The sequence below is a fragment of the Myodes glareolus genome, chromosome 17 (assembly GCF_982192425.1).
Source record: "Myodes glareolus chromosome 17, mMyoGla1.1, whole genome shotgun sequence".
Taxonomy (NCBI): Eukaryota; Metazoa; Chordata; class Mammalia; order Rodentia; family Cricetidae; genus Myodes; species Myodes glareolus.
Window position 1 is genome coordinate 30,439,349 of NC_142042.1, and position 15,052 is coordinate 30,454,400.

General features: G+C 39.8%; 1 protein-coding gene across 6 annotated transcripts in view; it reads right to left on the reverse strand.

The window, feature by feature from the left end:
• Zgrf1 (zinc finger GRF-type containing 1) overlaps window positions 1–14,932 on the reverse strand; it is a 57,900-nt gene extending 42,968 nt beyond the window's left edge. The window contains exons 1-7 of one of the 6 annotated variants that reach the window (XM_087897598.1): window positions 14,872–14,932; window positions 12,558–12,648; window positions 11,645–11,725; window positions 8,779–8,838; window positions 7,248–7,433; window positions 5,341–6,949; window positions 966–1,036 (exon numbers count right to left, since the gene is read on the reverse strand). In XM_087897598.1, coding sequence (XP_087753724.1) covers window positions 966–1,036; window positions 5,341–6,949; window positions 7,248–7,433; window positions 8,779–8,838; window positions 11,645–11,725; window positions 12,558–12,578 — 2,028 coding nt within the window. In that variant the 5' untranslated portion in view covers window positions 12,579–12,648; window positions 14,872–14,932. Of the gene's footprint in view, window positions 1–965; window positions 1,037–4,719; window positions 6,950–7,247; window positions 7,434–8,778; window positions 8,839–11,644; window positions 11,726–12,557; window positions 12,649–14,414; window positions 14,566–14,746 lie in introns of those variants that run through there. The other 5 variants (XM_087897595.1, XM_048456767.3, XM_087897596.1 and 2 more) reach the window with 5 other exon arrangements.
• Between the last annotated feature and the right edge of the window lie 120 nt (window positions 14,933–15,052).

Sequence of the window (15,052 nt, forward strand, 5' to 3'; positions counted from 1 at the left end):
TGTATGAGCTGCAGAGTGGAGCCTGAGAAGTGGTCCCAGATATTAGACGCTGAATTACTTACACTGTTGTTTTGCTATGCTTTGATTGTGACTGTGCTCTGGTTCTTCCCTCTTGAAGTAAGTATTTAACTTTTTATTGGTTTCACAGGAGCCCATGCTTTAAAAACTTTAAATTTTTAAGGGAATTCTGTATTTTAAGAGATTTTGGATTGTTTAAAGAGATTGATTATAAAGTGTTTCACTTTGAAAAGACTATGAAACTTTAAGTTTTTAAAATGTTTTATATTGTGGTTTTTATATTAATATATGATCTTGGGAATTAACAAGAAAGGAAGGTTATAGCTTAGCAGCAATGTGTTCATGTGTCAAGCTGAGTAGGGATCAGTTATGCTATAGGCTAGTTTTACATTAACTTCATACAAGCTAGAGTCATCAGAGAGGAAGGAGCCTCAATTGAGAAAATGCCTCTGTAAGACTGAACTACAGAAGAGCTTGTAGGGCATTTCTTAACTAGTAATTGATGAAGGGTCCAGCCTATTGTGGGTGGTGCCACCTTTGGGCTTGATGGTCCTGAGTTCTATAAGAAAGCAAGAGCATTGTCGAGGGGAACAAGCCAGTAAGCAGCACTGCTCCATGGCCTCTGCATCAGCTCCTGCCCGGTTTGAGTTCCTGTCCCAACTTTCTTCAATGAAGAACTATGATGTAGAAGTATAAACCAAATAAGTCCCTTTCTCCCCTCCGTTTCTTTCCTTTTTGTTTTTTGTCATGGTGTTTCATCATAGCAGTAACAACCCTAACTAAGGAAGCTCTTATCAACTATATGGTAAGAGACGCATAAATACTAGGAAGGGGGCATAAGAGGTGGCAAAGTATGACCAAAGTATATACTATACAGTTACGGCAATATCGTTATTTTCTATCAAAGAAACACATAGTAGTTTAGAGAGAGAGAGAAAGAAATGTACCTGCTGAGAAGTCCATTGCTCAAGAGGACGCTCTAGCATATGAGAAACTACTGTGGCAGGTAAGTTCCTGGCTAGGATGGAAAAATTAAACAGCCTTATTCATCATATGGATCACAATGTTTCCAAAACTATTTACTTCTAAAACTGAAATAACACATTTTAAAAAGGAATGTCTTGTTAATGGTTTAATCTGGAGTATGAGTAAAGATTCAGGGTACTATTCTATATAGACTGGTACATTCTTAAGGCAAAAAATTCAAAATATTTAAGTTGAAAACCTTATTGATTACTTTAAAAAAATTAAGACCATGTGTGGCCACTGCCTTTAATCCCAGTACTCAGTACTCAGCAAGCAAAAGTAGACAGATTGTAGGTTCAAGGTCAGCCTTGTTTACAGTGAGTTCCGGGACAGTCAGGGCTACATAGAGAGACCCTGGCTCAAATAAATAAATAAATTTCTTTATTTTGCAGGAGTATTTGTCTGTGGGCATATAGTGTGCAATGTGCATGTTGGGTGCCTACAGAGGTCAGAGAGGATGTTGGGAACCAGATCTGGATCCTCTGCGAGAGCAGCAAGTTCTTTGAAGCTGCTGAGCCATCTCTCCAGTTCCCTTACTGGTTACTATGTCTTAGTGGGGATAGGTTCTTGCAACTTTTTTGGCACCTAATTTAAAAAATAATATATTCTAAGTCAACAGAATATATTTATCACCTATATTACAAATGTTAAAAATTGTTGAGAACTGCCCAATTGTTAAGAACAAGAAAACTAAGAAAACTAAAATTAACACTATTGTATGCACAACCACAGTGGGACAAGAGGGGCACCAGTCTAGTCAAACCTATCTCAAATCCATCTGACTATAGCTTGGGAACTTTGCTATATTTGCTGGCCTGCAAACCACTATTTAGAGCAGAAATCTGCCATGCAGTGTTGGAATTAAGGCAGGTACTGAAATGCCCGGGCAGCACTGAGGAACACAGTAGTAATGAAAAGGGAACAACAAAGAAGACAGCCACACAGTTAAACCAAACTCAGAGTATGATAGGAAAGGATGTCATACAGAAAAATGATGTGCTACTGAGACCTACAGCAAGGCTAAGCTACACGTCAGAAGGTGTGAAAAAGAAAGCAGAGCATAAGACTGACAAGGTGGCCGACCAGCAGCATAGCATGAGCACACTCCCAACAAGACAACACTCAACCTCACTTTATACTACACTCAGAAATATGTTTTCAGTATATTTAGTACCAAAATCCTCGTATATCTGTTTTTATTGATGATTTCACTATTTTAAAGTCCCCTAGAGTTAGTGCTACATAGCGCTCCTTGTTTTATTTATTTGTTTGTTTATTTTGGTTTCTCGAGGCGGGGTTTCTCTGTGCTTTGGAGCCTGTCCTGGAACTAGCTCAGTAGACCAGGCTGACCTCAAACTCAGAGATCCACCTGCCTCTGCCTCTCAAGTGCTGGAATTAAAGGCTGCACCATTATACCGTCTGGTTCACTATCTATTGTTCTTAAGTGTGTCTGCTGCAGAGAAAATATGTATGGATTGTTTTGGTCATGCACAACTCATAACGCTGTCGGCAATGAGTTCAATGTTAATAAATCATCAAAAAAGTTAAATAAAGTAGTGTTTAAATAAAGACATAATTACATGTTGAGTAGATAAAAATGTTCCGGCCAGAGATATGCAGAAAGCCAACCTTGCATGTACTGTGTGACCAGTGATTCAAAGTTTGGTGTTTAAGTTAAACACAGAATACAATGACCTCAACTAACATGAAGCAACAACAATCTTGTCTTCCAAATGGACGAAAGAATGTTCTCAAATACCGCATTTCCCAAATCTTCATATTACAGTGCTATGCTTGTTTCAGTTTATAGATCAGTTATATCTATTCATGTTGATTTTAATTTTATAGTAAATTTTTTAGAAAATAAACTGCAACTACTATCAAATTTAGCATTTCAAAGAATTTCAGAATGTATGGTAATTTTCTCATACTTTTAGTAAAAATGACCTAACATATATGAACAAAAATTTAAAATTAAAGTAGGGTGGTAGTGGCATAAGTCTTTAACTCCCGCAGAGGCAGGTGGATCTCTGACTTTGAGGCCAGCATGGCCCACAGAGTGAGTTCCAGAACAGCCAGTACTACACAGAAAAATACTGTCTGAAAAACCAAAGAAAAATAAAATAAGATTTAATTTTAACATTGGGTATCACAGAGTGTTGTTCATTTACTGTCATGTATTACAGATCAGTCAGAGCTATGCAACAAGATGCTGTCTTAAAACATACACACATTGAAGCTGGACAGATGGCTCAGTGGTTAAGAACATTGGCTGCTCTTCCAGAGGTCTTCAGTTCTATTTCCAGCAGCCACATGAAGGCTCACAACCATTTATAGTGGGATCTGATGCCGTCCTCTGGCATAAAGTCATACATGCAGATAGAGCACGCATACAGAAATAAATCTTTTTTAAAATATTTATCTATTTGTTATGTATACAATATTCTGTCTACATGTATGCCTGCAGGCCAGAAGAGGGCACAAGACCTCATTACAGATGGTTGTGAGCCACCATGTGGTTGGTGGGAATTGAATTCAGGACCTTTGGAAGAGCAGGCAATGCTCTTAGCCACTGAGCCATCTCTCCAGCCCCCATAAATAAATCTTTAAAAAAAAAAAATCAAACCACACACACATAAACTGGGTGGTGACACCCAGCACTCAGGGGGCAGAGACAGGCAGATCTCTGAGTTCGAAGCTGGTTTACAGAGCAAGTTCTAGGACAGCCAGGGCTACACAAAAACTCTGTCTATAAAGACCAACCAACCGACAAAAAAAAAAAAAAAAAAAACAAAAAAAAAACCACACACACACGTAACAGCTATCATAAAGGATTAATATTGCCAATACATAAAAATTCCTTATAAATCAATAATAAAGACCAATACCCATTTGAAAAACTGATAAAGGGAAGGAGAGCTCATAAAAATGGCAGGATCATTATGAAATCTAAGAGAGGCTCAACTTCACTTGCTAAAATGTGACTCCCAAAGGACTTGTGAACTTTACAAAATTGCTAAGTTTTTTTCTTTTTCTGACAGTAACATTGTTTTGATAATTTGGCAACTATCGGGTATGCACTATAGAATTTAGGGAGTAAAACATACTGAGTCAGGGCCCTTTCATACTGTGGGAGTAAAGAAACATTACAGAATGGAGCAGAGGACACTCTTGTACCACAGGCTTAGGGTCAGGGTATAAACATGTAAAGGGAAAGTACCACGGTTTTTGATTAGTATGCTTAATCTGGCCATATCCTTGCTTATTCCTATCGGCGTGTTCTGCATATGCATGGGCATTTCAGGAAGGATGCCCTAGAGACTGGTTGATGTTAAGTAGACCGGGGAACTGTGAAAGGAAGGAGACTCAGTCATCACTATATTATCCTCTATTAAAGTTGTCATTACCAAACATACAGGTTACACTCTGTAATCCCCGACCCCAACTGTTGAGAGATGGTCCTACGTAGCAGACTGGCCTCAAACCCACTCTAGTTGAAGAGAACTTTGAATTCCCTTGATATTTATTGCCTTGCCTTCCAAGTGCTGAGATTACAGGAATAAGCCACCATGCTCAGCCACCACATATATAAATCTCTAATACAGCAGACTACCAGTATCTTCCCTTTTTCTGAGCTACAAAGGGAACAACCAAAATAAGACAGGTGACGCTAACCTTCAGGACTGACATCTGGGTCTTGTATGTGCCGACCTTCCTGTTGGGAGGCATGATTTTCCTTCAGTATTGCCAAGCTTCCTAAAGTTGTGCCATGCTCAGACAGTGACTTTAAAAGAGACATATTGTTTATTACTTCAGAAAGTTCTGAAGAATTTCCAGAAGTAGAGGATTGTCTGCCTCTCTGTGTAGTTTCCACTTCAAAACAATCACATGACAAACTTCTATTCCTCCCTAAATCTTCAGATTCAGGAATGTATGCTTCAGTGTCTTTGTAAATAGGATATTCTGTTCTTACCGGGTAAAATAAAGAACTAGAAACCTGGGTGTTGGATTCATCTAATTCACGACATTCAGATTGATGCTGAGTGGTTTTCAATAGCTGGATACTAACGCCACTGGTAGAGACTGGTGATAAAAGCTGCTCATGACCTACGTGACTTCCCAAAATAAAAGGTTGAGGCTGGGTACCTTCTGAGAACAGGTCACTGTTTTCAGGAGACGGAGTAGTGACTGTGTTTAAAAAATAAGGAATATGTGAACGTGTATTTATACCTTTGGGTGTATTTGAAGGTGAAACAATACCATAATTAGTCCCATCTCTTTGGATAGATTTATTACCATCTTCTTTGCTATCTCCTGGCACATCCTCATTCCACTCCTGCGATGAGTCCAGACTGCTCCCTGTGTCACCACCCCACTCTGGCACTGCTTCTCTAGGGTTTGCATCTTCGTGAGGTCCTGTGTAAAAACCAACACAGGTTCTATCACAAAACTCTGACAGCAGCGTCTCGTTAGCAGGAAGGATGTCTTTAGGCTTGCCACTGGCAGAGGATGGGAATGGCAAGGGTTGCCAGGCAGTTTCTTGGCAGCCTATATCCCCATAGCTCTTGAGAACACATGAATCATCTGTAGGCAAAATTTCCTTTTCTCTACTCTCTGAGTCCTGGGAAAGTTTGTCGTCCTCTTGTGATGCTTCATCAGTGTCACTGTCCTCAAAATTGCTCAGATTAAAAGAAACTTCCAGAAAAGGTTGTGAAGATTTATGAATAGTATCCAGACTTCCTCTATCAGCATCACTTTTAGATTCCACGTCTGCAATGTCATCAGAGATGCTAGAGTTCTTACTTAGAGAAGATTCGACTTCAATGTGTTTATGTTCTACTTCTGGCAATGGTGATGAACAGGACATACACTCTTGTTCCAGTGTGGCATCTGCATCTGCCACCAGAATACTTTCTCTAGTGCAAAGCAAAGCTTCCGTACACTCCTTGTCATTTTGATTAGAAGTTACTTTGTTATTGTTGTGAATGTCAGGTTCTGATAATAAATCAACATTTTCTTTACTACTACAGTTAACCAGTAAGTTGTTGTTCTCACAGAACAGAGGCGCACCTAAGTTTTCCTTGTGATTCCAGCTCTGGCAACTATTGTCTACTGGCTTGTCTTCATTGTACAGTTCTCCCTTTTTGGCACATGTTTCAAAGAGCTCTGCCTTTTTTTCCACCAAAAGTTCAGACAAATTAAAAATGTTCACATCCTCTTGGGCTTCAGGTTTGTCCTCTGTATCATTCTCATCTCTCGGAGAACAGGGAGGCGATCTCTGGGAGGGTAAATACATGCTCCACCGGCTTGTAGCTCTTGTGGGGTTTTCTGCCTGTAGCTCACAGAGTAAATTCGCTGAGCTCTTTCTCTCAGCACACTCTTCCTCTAGCTTAGAAGTGGTTTTGGAGCACCCCTGTGGGTGTATCTTAGGAAAAGGTCCTGTAATCTCACAAATCAGATTCTTACTCATGTTGGCTGATTTAGACTTCAGAAGAGCTAATATTTGTGCTTTGCTCCTGAGGTTTTGTGAAACTCCAGGACAGTGAGATTCCAAGCTATTACTTCTCGTGGGCTCACTGCCCAGTAAAGCATCTGAATGCTGGGTTGCAGAGGTGACAGGGGAGCAAAGCTTGTCCTCTCTCTTTAGTATGTCTGAGTTAACACTGAAGGGTGAAGACACAAGGGAGAAAGGCCTGTCGCTTCTCTCTCTGTTCCTCAAGGTATTCTCATTGACTGCCAGTGTATAATTTATATCTTTCTCACCAACAGTAGAAAACAAAGGAAGTGTGCTAGAGAACGGGGGAGGAAGCGTCGAGCCAGGGTTCAAATCATCAAATGAGGCAGTGGATTCACCATTTTCTGTAACAGTCACTTTCTTTGGTACCTTATATGGTATTTGAAAACCCTAAAGACATTAAAACAATCGTTAATGATACCATTATTTCTAAGGAAAATGTAAAATAAATTTGCTAAAAAGAGTAACAGATACGTATATTTTGCCCAAGGTAAATAGTATTTAAATTTTTGCTGAATTAAAATATAAACATTCATTAGTAAGACTTTCCTAATTTGGATCTACTGTCGTGTCACTTAAATAAACTATGAGGTACCATTTTACCAGCAAACCATCATAAAAATTTACCAGTTTCAAAAATAACTTTTTAACTATACATTGAAATATTAGTGTTCACACAGAAACTTACAGTAGCCTTCCTTTTTAAGCCAGAGGGCTGACACCCAAGAGACCGGCTGGAGGATATGAATGTCCTTGGACCTGACTCCAGAACTTCTCTAGGGCCGCCCAATTTAACACCTCTACTTCCAGCAGCCTTTGCCTCCTCAACTGTGATTAAGAAACGCTCACTTTCCAAGTCATCGCCAGGTTTCACCTACATTTTAAAAAATAAACATCAAAATTGCATTTGGGTCGTTTTATTTTCCTCACTAGCAATGAACAAGATCCAACAAATATTCAACCTAGTTGCTAAAGAAATCAGTCAGTAACTAAATCCTTCAACTATTCATTATTACATGCCAATTAACCATCAAAAATACAAAAATGATAATAATGCAATAAAAGCATTGCTAATTTGTTCTTCAGCCATTCATTCTGTGGTGCTGCAGAGGCCCTTTGTCACCAAGACAGCGGAAAGCTTCCTTTCACATAACTCACTTAGAGTCCACACAACTAAATGCAATATTTAAAAAAGTCAAAGTCATTAGTTATCAACTCTGTATCCTTACAAATGTATGTGAAGCAGAGCTTCACAATTATCACAAATACTATTAAGGTTAGTTACATACATAACCACTTGCCTTGGAAAAAAAAGAGTATTTTTTTAGTCATTTTATTAGTCACCAACTCTAGAGTAAAACATTAAGATTATCAGCTTAGAAAATATATCTTTATCATATTAAACATTTAGTAATGAAACTACGTAGAATAAAAATAACAGTAGTTACATTAATTAAGCACCTACCAAGAAAATGTCTCCCCTTGACCCTCTTTTCATAAATCTAAAGGAACAACCTCTATTAATGATGTAAGATTTCATGGCCAAATAGCCACAAAGTAATGTTAACAGTATGAATTTTAACACATGACATTATAATAGGTAATTTCTAATCTTCAAAACAACGCTGATCTATGTTTCTAGCTGAGACGTGGACACAGGTCACGGGCTGCATAAAAGGTGTTTTATAGTCTGAAAGGAGACAAAAGCAGTTCTAATGCTTGCAATTCCTTTCCTTCTTCAAACACAAGGAAAACACTGAATATATTATGTGTGTAATGTAATTTTTTTTTGAGAAAGTGTTTAAATGGGAATAATTTCAAAGATTATCAACCACCATGAAGGCTAATGACAGATAGTGGAACACACTACTTCATGTGCATGAAGTCTTTCGTCCCATCCCAACACAACAAAACCTCACCTAATAGATTCTAGAATCACAACCTGGGTTTGATATGTCCTGCAACCAGCACTCTATGAGCATAAACAGCTACTAAACCTTTCTGTGCTGTATTCCTAATGTAAACACATCATAACATTGTCAAAAAAATTAAAATGAAATAACTAAAAGCTGTTGGCACAAGGTACAACTATAATAAATGAACAATAATACAGGCTATAATTATCAGCTTTAGTACTATAACTAAGCCATTAACAACATTCATAAAAAAGTATCTAAGTAAATTTTTAAATTTCAAGGAAAGTAAACACATTAAAATACCTCAAGGCTCTTAAGAAATAGACTTTCCAAACATGCTCCTTTGTCATCATACAGAATTGCCTGTTATAAAACAAGAAAAAAGTTACAATTTTTTCCTTTTCATTTCTTAAGTATCTTCAATAGCAAATCAAAATTTATGATATAAGTATATCATGTAATAAAAGAATTATGTACATTCTATAACTTGAATTTGAAAGTACATCTATTTCAAATGTTACTACATCCAATGAGCATGAGAGCCTAGGAATAGACACTCAGGCACAGGGGAATAGCTCAGTAATGCAGTTTTTGACAAGCAAAGGGACCCAAAATCAGTTCTCAGCACGTAAAAGTCTGTCATGGTGGTATGACCTACATCCCTAGAAGAGGTGAGGGAGACGGGGAGACAGGAAGCCAGTCCAGGAATTGGTGAGCTAGCTCTAATTTCAGTGAAAGACCCTGTCTCAAAAGATAAGGTGGAAGGGGACATCCAATGTGGATTTTCTAGCTTCTACACATTCAAGAAGTATATATACTCCTAACAACCTTAAAAAAAAGAGAGAGAGAAATAAAAAACATAATTCCTACCAGAAAGATCCTTGAATGAAATTGGGAACAAAATAGAATTAGAATGCAGTGAATGGGGCCAATAAAAAATGAAATCAGGGACTAAAGAGATGGTTCATTGGTTAAGAACACCTGCTTCCAGATGGCTTGAGTTTTGTACCCAGCACTCATGTCCAATGACTCTCAACAACAACAAAACTGTAACAACAACAGCCTGTAACAACAACTCCAATGTCTTCTTTATAAATATACAAAATAAACATATAAATAAATAAAAGCAGGTATGGTGGTTCATGCATGTAATCCAGCACTTGGGAGGCAGAGGCAGGTGGATCTCTGTGAGTTCAAGGCCAGCCTGCTCTATATCCTAAGACTCAGCAGAGGCAGGTGGATCTCTCTGAGTTCAAGGCCAGCCTCCTCTACATCCTAAGACTCTATTGGAGGAAGAGGAGGCCGCTTGTTGGTTTCTGGCTGCTCAGCCCCAAAATAATCACACAGAAATCATATTATTTAGATCACTGCTTGGCCCATTAGCTCTAGCTTCTTACTGGCTAACTCTTACATCTTAATTTAACCCATCTCCATTAATCTGTGCATCACCATAAGGTCGTGGCCTACTAGCAAAGTTTCAGAGCATCTGTCTCCAGCAGCTTCATGGCTTCTCTCTGACTCTTCCTCCTTTTCTCCAGCATTCCATTTAGTTTTCCCCACCTGGCTCTGTTCCCCTATAGCTCTTCTATAGGCCCAAAGCAGTTCCTTTATTAACCAATAATATTCACAGCATACAGAGGAAAATCCCACATCACTCTACCTCAAAAACAAATGTGTGTGTGTGCGTGTGTGTGTGTGCATATATTTGTGTGCTGGCATACACTGCACTTGCAGGCTTAAGTCAAAGCTAATTTTTTAAATAATTTATTTACTTGTTTTATGTGCATCTGTATTTTGCTCGCATGTATGTCTGTGTGAAGGTGTTGGATCCCCTGAACAGGAGTTACAGACAGCTGTGGGCTGCCAAGTGGATGCTGGGAATTGAACCCAGGCTCTCTGGAAGAACAGTTAGTGCTCTTAACCACTGAGCCATTTCTCCAGACTGCTAAGCTAGTTTTTATTTTAACAAATCAAATATGTTTTTTAAAAATACGATAAATAACCTCTTCCCTATTGAAAAGCTTCTGTAAGTGATAGTTTTACAACAGTGGTTCTCAACCTATGGGTTAACAACCCCTTTAACAAATCTCTATCTCCAAAAATATTTACAATTAATAACAGTAACAAAATTACAGTTATAAAGTAGGAACAAAAATAATTTTACGGTTGGGGCCATAACAACAAGAAGAACTGTATTAACGAGTCCCAGCATTCAGAAGGTTTAGAAGCACTGACTTACAATGACAGAACCAGAATACAGATAGAATGTGAAGGGCCTAAATAGCATCACTTAAAACCATGTGCTTGATCAGGACGCCATCACTGTCATTAGTATGTACATGATATCATCAACTCACAACCAAGTTTCTGTAATAGGTTAATATTAAAAAAAGACTTAGCTAAGGGGCTGAAGAGATGGCTCAAAGGTTAAGTGCATGGCTGCTCTTCCAGAGGTCCTGAGTTCAATTCCCAGCAACCATATGGTGGCTCACAACCGTCTGTAATGAGATCTGGTGCCCAATTCTGGCCTGCAGGGATACATGCAGACAGAACACTGAATAACATAATAAATAAATACATTTTTAAAAAAAAATAAAAGACTTGGCTAGAGCAGCGTTGTGGCAAATGCCTTTAATCCCAGCACTCAGGAGGCAGAGCCAGGGCATCTCTGAGTTTGAGGCCAGGCTGGTAAACAGAGCAAGTTCCAGAACAGCCAGTGCTACACTGAGAAATCCTGCCTTGGGGAGTGGAGGGTTGGGGGGGGGGACTTACCTCGAAACAGGCCCTGGAGCCATATCTAAATTCATGAATGACTCTTGCACTTTCAGCTGGGACTCCTGGGTAAGATGTACCTGTGCTCCCCAGTCTGACCATCGGTTAAAGACTAAACGCCTAACTGGTAGGGGAGTGGCACAAATTAAACTGGTAGACTGAAAGCTTTATGACCGCTCATCGTAAGCCTCTCTACTCAAAACAGACTGAGTAATGCTTACTACTGAACTTTCATAATATATAAAGAACATAAGAAAATGATCTGAACATTTCTTTTTCACGCCATGGCAATTTACGGCCATAACTGACATCTTATTATCAACAGAGTTATCCTAATGCGCAATCAAAAGGCAAGAACACAGCTGTTACACGCCACAGTCAACTGCTTGGCACTCACCTTGTTGCCTAAGTGAGTGATCTTCAGAACGCCATCTTGCCACACTTTTGACTTCTTCATCTTTTGATGAGTATATAGGACCTTATTTCCAAAAGTACAGAAAAAATCATTGCTATTTACACATTTAATATTACAGTTTACAGGCCATAGAAAAATAAAACATCCCATATCAAAATAATAGCACAGGCATCACCACAATAACAAAGTCAGTGAAAGAGTCTGGAGGTGGAGCTCAGTGACAGAGCGCATCCTCAGCATCGAGATGCCCTGAGTTTAACCCTCAATGTAAAAAAAGGAAACAAACAATTTTAAGGAAAGGAAGACAGCTGACTAGGCAGGTAGAACCAAAAGGCAAAGGAAGAAAGGGCAAGTAAAGGCCTAAAGAGTCTTTTAGTTAACTGAGCATCAAAAGTAATTTTAAACTGCCTCATCATCAGAGGGAAGGAAAAACAATTATTGGGTTACACATTCCTTATTCACGTAGCTCTCTGAACACAGTCCAAAGACTCTGGAAAGTCTACCCAGCCTTCACAGCACCTGAGGACAGAAGGATTTCACACTGCTTTTGCCTTTAGATTCCCCCTCTATTAGTGAAAGAATAGAGTTTCCAAGCATTATATACGGTGCCAGATTCAATCACAGACTGAATAGAGAAACAAGTATGAAAATCTAGCTATTTTCGATATTGTCTGAGTACAAAAAGGTTTTAAGACCAAATAATGTGTCACTATAGGCAGGAATGTCACCATTGGCAGGTCTTAAAGCGAAAAATGTTGTTTCCTGATTCCCCAAAAAATATTCAATAATACTTCATCAAACTTCATCAAGAGTTTGAGGCCAGCCTGGGATACACGAGTCCTGTCCCCCATCCCTCTCCCCACAAAAAAAAAAAAAAAAAATTATTAAGACTTACAATAAACTCTTGACTTTCCATTGTTCCTTCTGAAATTATAAACCAGTCAGGTCCAGAAAGCAATCAGTTTTTACTCAACAATTTATAACCTCTAAAAAGAAAAACAGCAAAGAATGGTCAATCAGCCCTGACAAAAAGAATAAGTATCAAATACAAAGACTCTCAATAAATCTTGATTAGAGATAGAAACCAAAGACTATCAGTCTATCTAGCCACCAAGCGAAAAAAGTGTACCTGTCGTAGAGGACACAACTGAGTAATGGAAGATGAAAATGAAGATGAAACTACTACATTTACTAATAATCTGTAAACATCTCTCTAGGTACCTTAGTATGTATCAGAAAGTGAATTTTTTTTTCCTTCAATAATGTTTTGCTCCTTGGAACTCAAATTCAATTATTTTTCTAAAGAATTAAACTCACCACAAGATGGCCCCCTTGTGTCTTACATTTTTCCTGTTCAAATAGTTCCTTAGTATCCAGGAGCTAGTTTCAGGACCACAAATAACCAACATCTGGGGCTACATGAGTTGACATATAGAATGTCACAGTTTTTTGTATATAATATAGGAGTAGGTGCATATTCTCCAACATACATGAAACTATCTCTAGATTACTCATACCTAATGCATTGTACGCGATATGTAAACAGTGAATGATTAAACTGTATTGTTTAAGAAATGATAGCTAGGGTTGTTGCACAGAGAAATCTGTCTCAAAGAGAGAGATAGAGAGAGGGGAGGGAGGGAAGGAAGGAAAGGAAATGAAGAAGGAAGGAAAGCAGGCAGGCTTGGTGCCATGCACCTTTTTGTGTACTTTTTTGGGATTTTGTTTTGTTTTGTTTTTTGAGATAGAGTCTCCCTGTGTAGCTTTGGCTGTCCTAGAAATAGCTCTGTAGACCAGGCTGGCCTAGAACTCAAGAGATCCGCTTGCCTCTGCCTCCCACGTGCTGTCTAGTACACATCTTTGATTCCAGCGCAGGAGCAGCAGAGTCAAATGGGTCTCTGTGAGTTCAAGGCAAGCCTGGTAACTTGGTCTACATAGACAGCTCCAGGACAGCCTGGAGTACATAGATGAGAGACCCTGTCTAAAAAAGGAGGAAATTGTAACAAAAAAATCTGCATGTTCAATACGGACAATTTTTTTCTGAATATTTCCAATCCACAGCTGGCTGGATCCAGTTACAGAGGGCTGACTTATACCTTAGTCAACATAACCCACCATAGGACCAAACACGCATTATTATAATACCTCTGCAAGGAAACATCTTTCCTTTCTTTCCCCACCTCTAGGAGCTGACAACAGGGCCCTATGTAAGCTAAGTACTAATGCTTCCACATGCCCAGTTCTTTCTGTTTGCTTGAGACAGGACCTGTCCAAGTTGCACAAGTCTCCCATCTCGGCCTTTGGAGTAGCTGGTATATATTACAGGCAGCAGGCCACCATGCTGAGGAAGAAAACTCTTTTGAACAGTGTTGCAGCAGCTACTGTAACTATCCTGTTATTGGATAAAAATATATATGGCCAAATTTTGAAATCTGAAATTATCGATGGTGAATTGAATAGAGATGCCAAAGAAGCACACAAATGAGTACATATCTTCAAGTGCTTCCGTGGCCATGACCTGACCACTACAGGAAAACTAGGCAGTAATGAACATTTCAGGTCCTATTCTTGCCTACTGAATTAGAAAGTTCGGTTCTGGAGCTCAACAAACGGCTCCTAACAAGGCTTCTTCAGTGATGGTGACGCCCAACCCGGAAACAGAATGCGCAGAAGCCTGATCCCTAAAGAAGCATTCGAGGGAGAGTTGAGTGAGCGTCAAGGCTGGAGTCATCAGTAATTGGATGTACGCAACCTTATTCTGTTAGGCCGAGAGGGAGAGCTTTCCGTGAAGGCAGTGGGAAGCCGTGCCACGACCTTGCTTTCTGAGAAAAGCTGCTACAGCAGTTCAATGAGAGAGCACCCGAGCTAGCCCGAAGTCCCAGGTTCGCTCCCCGGCACCGCTCAAACCACGAAGCATCCTGTTAAGACACCACCAGGACAAATAACTGCAAGAAACATTACTTTCACTTGCCGAATTTTGGACTGATCAGAATTTTGTGTCCCTAAATAACAAAGGAGCCTTGGTTCTATATCAGCCCCTAAGACAACCATGACCAGGCTGGGACTCGATAGTGACCGCCTCACCCGGCATTCAACGGCGCCCCGTGGGCGGCTCCCGTGGGGACGAGTCAGGGTCCAAGCTCTCCCAGCCGTGCCAAGTCGCCCGGCCTCTCCACCCTCCATTCCCTAGAAAAGAGTCTTCACTTCACCTCCTCAGGAACACAGAACCCACTTTCGAATTTCTCCCGCGAACTCACGCTACGTCATCAGCCAGGGACGAACCTCTGAGGGTCCCGCCCACCCGCCCGGCGCCGCCCGCAAAGCACCAATGGAATTCCTCATAGGAGAGCGGTCACCGCCTAGCTCTCCCGCCAGATCCCGCCCCCGAGG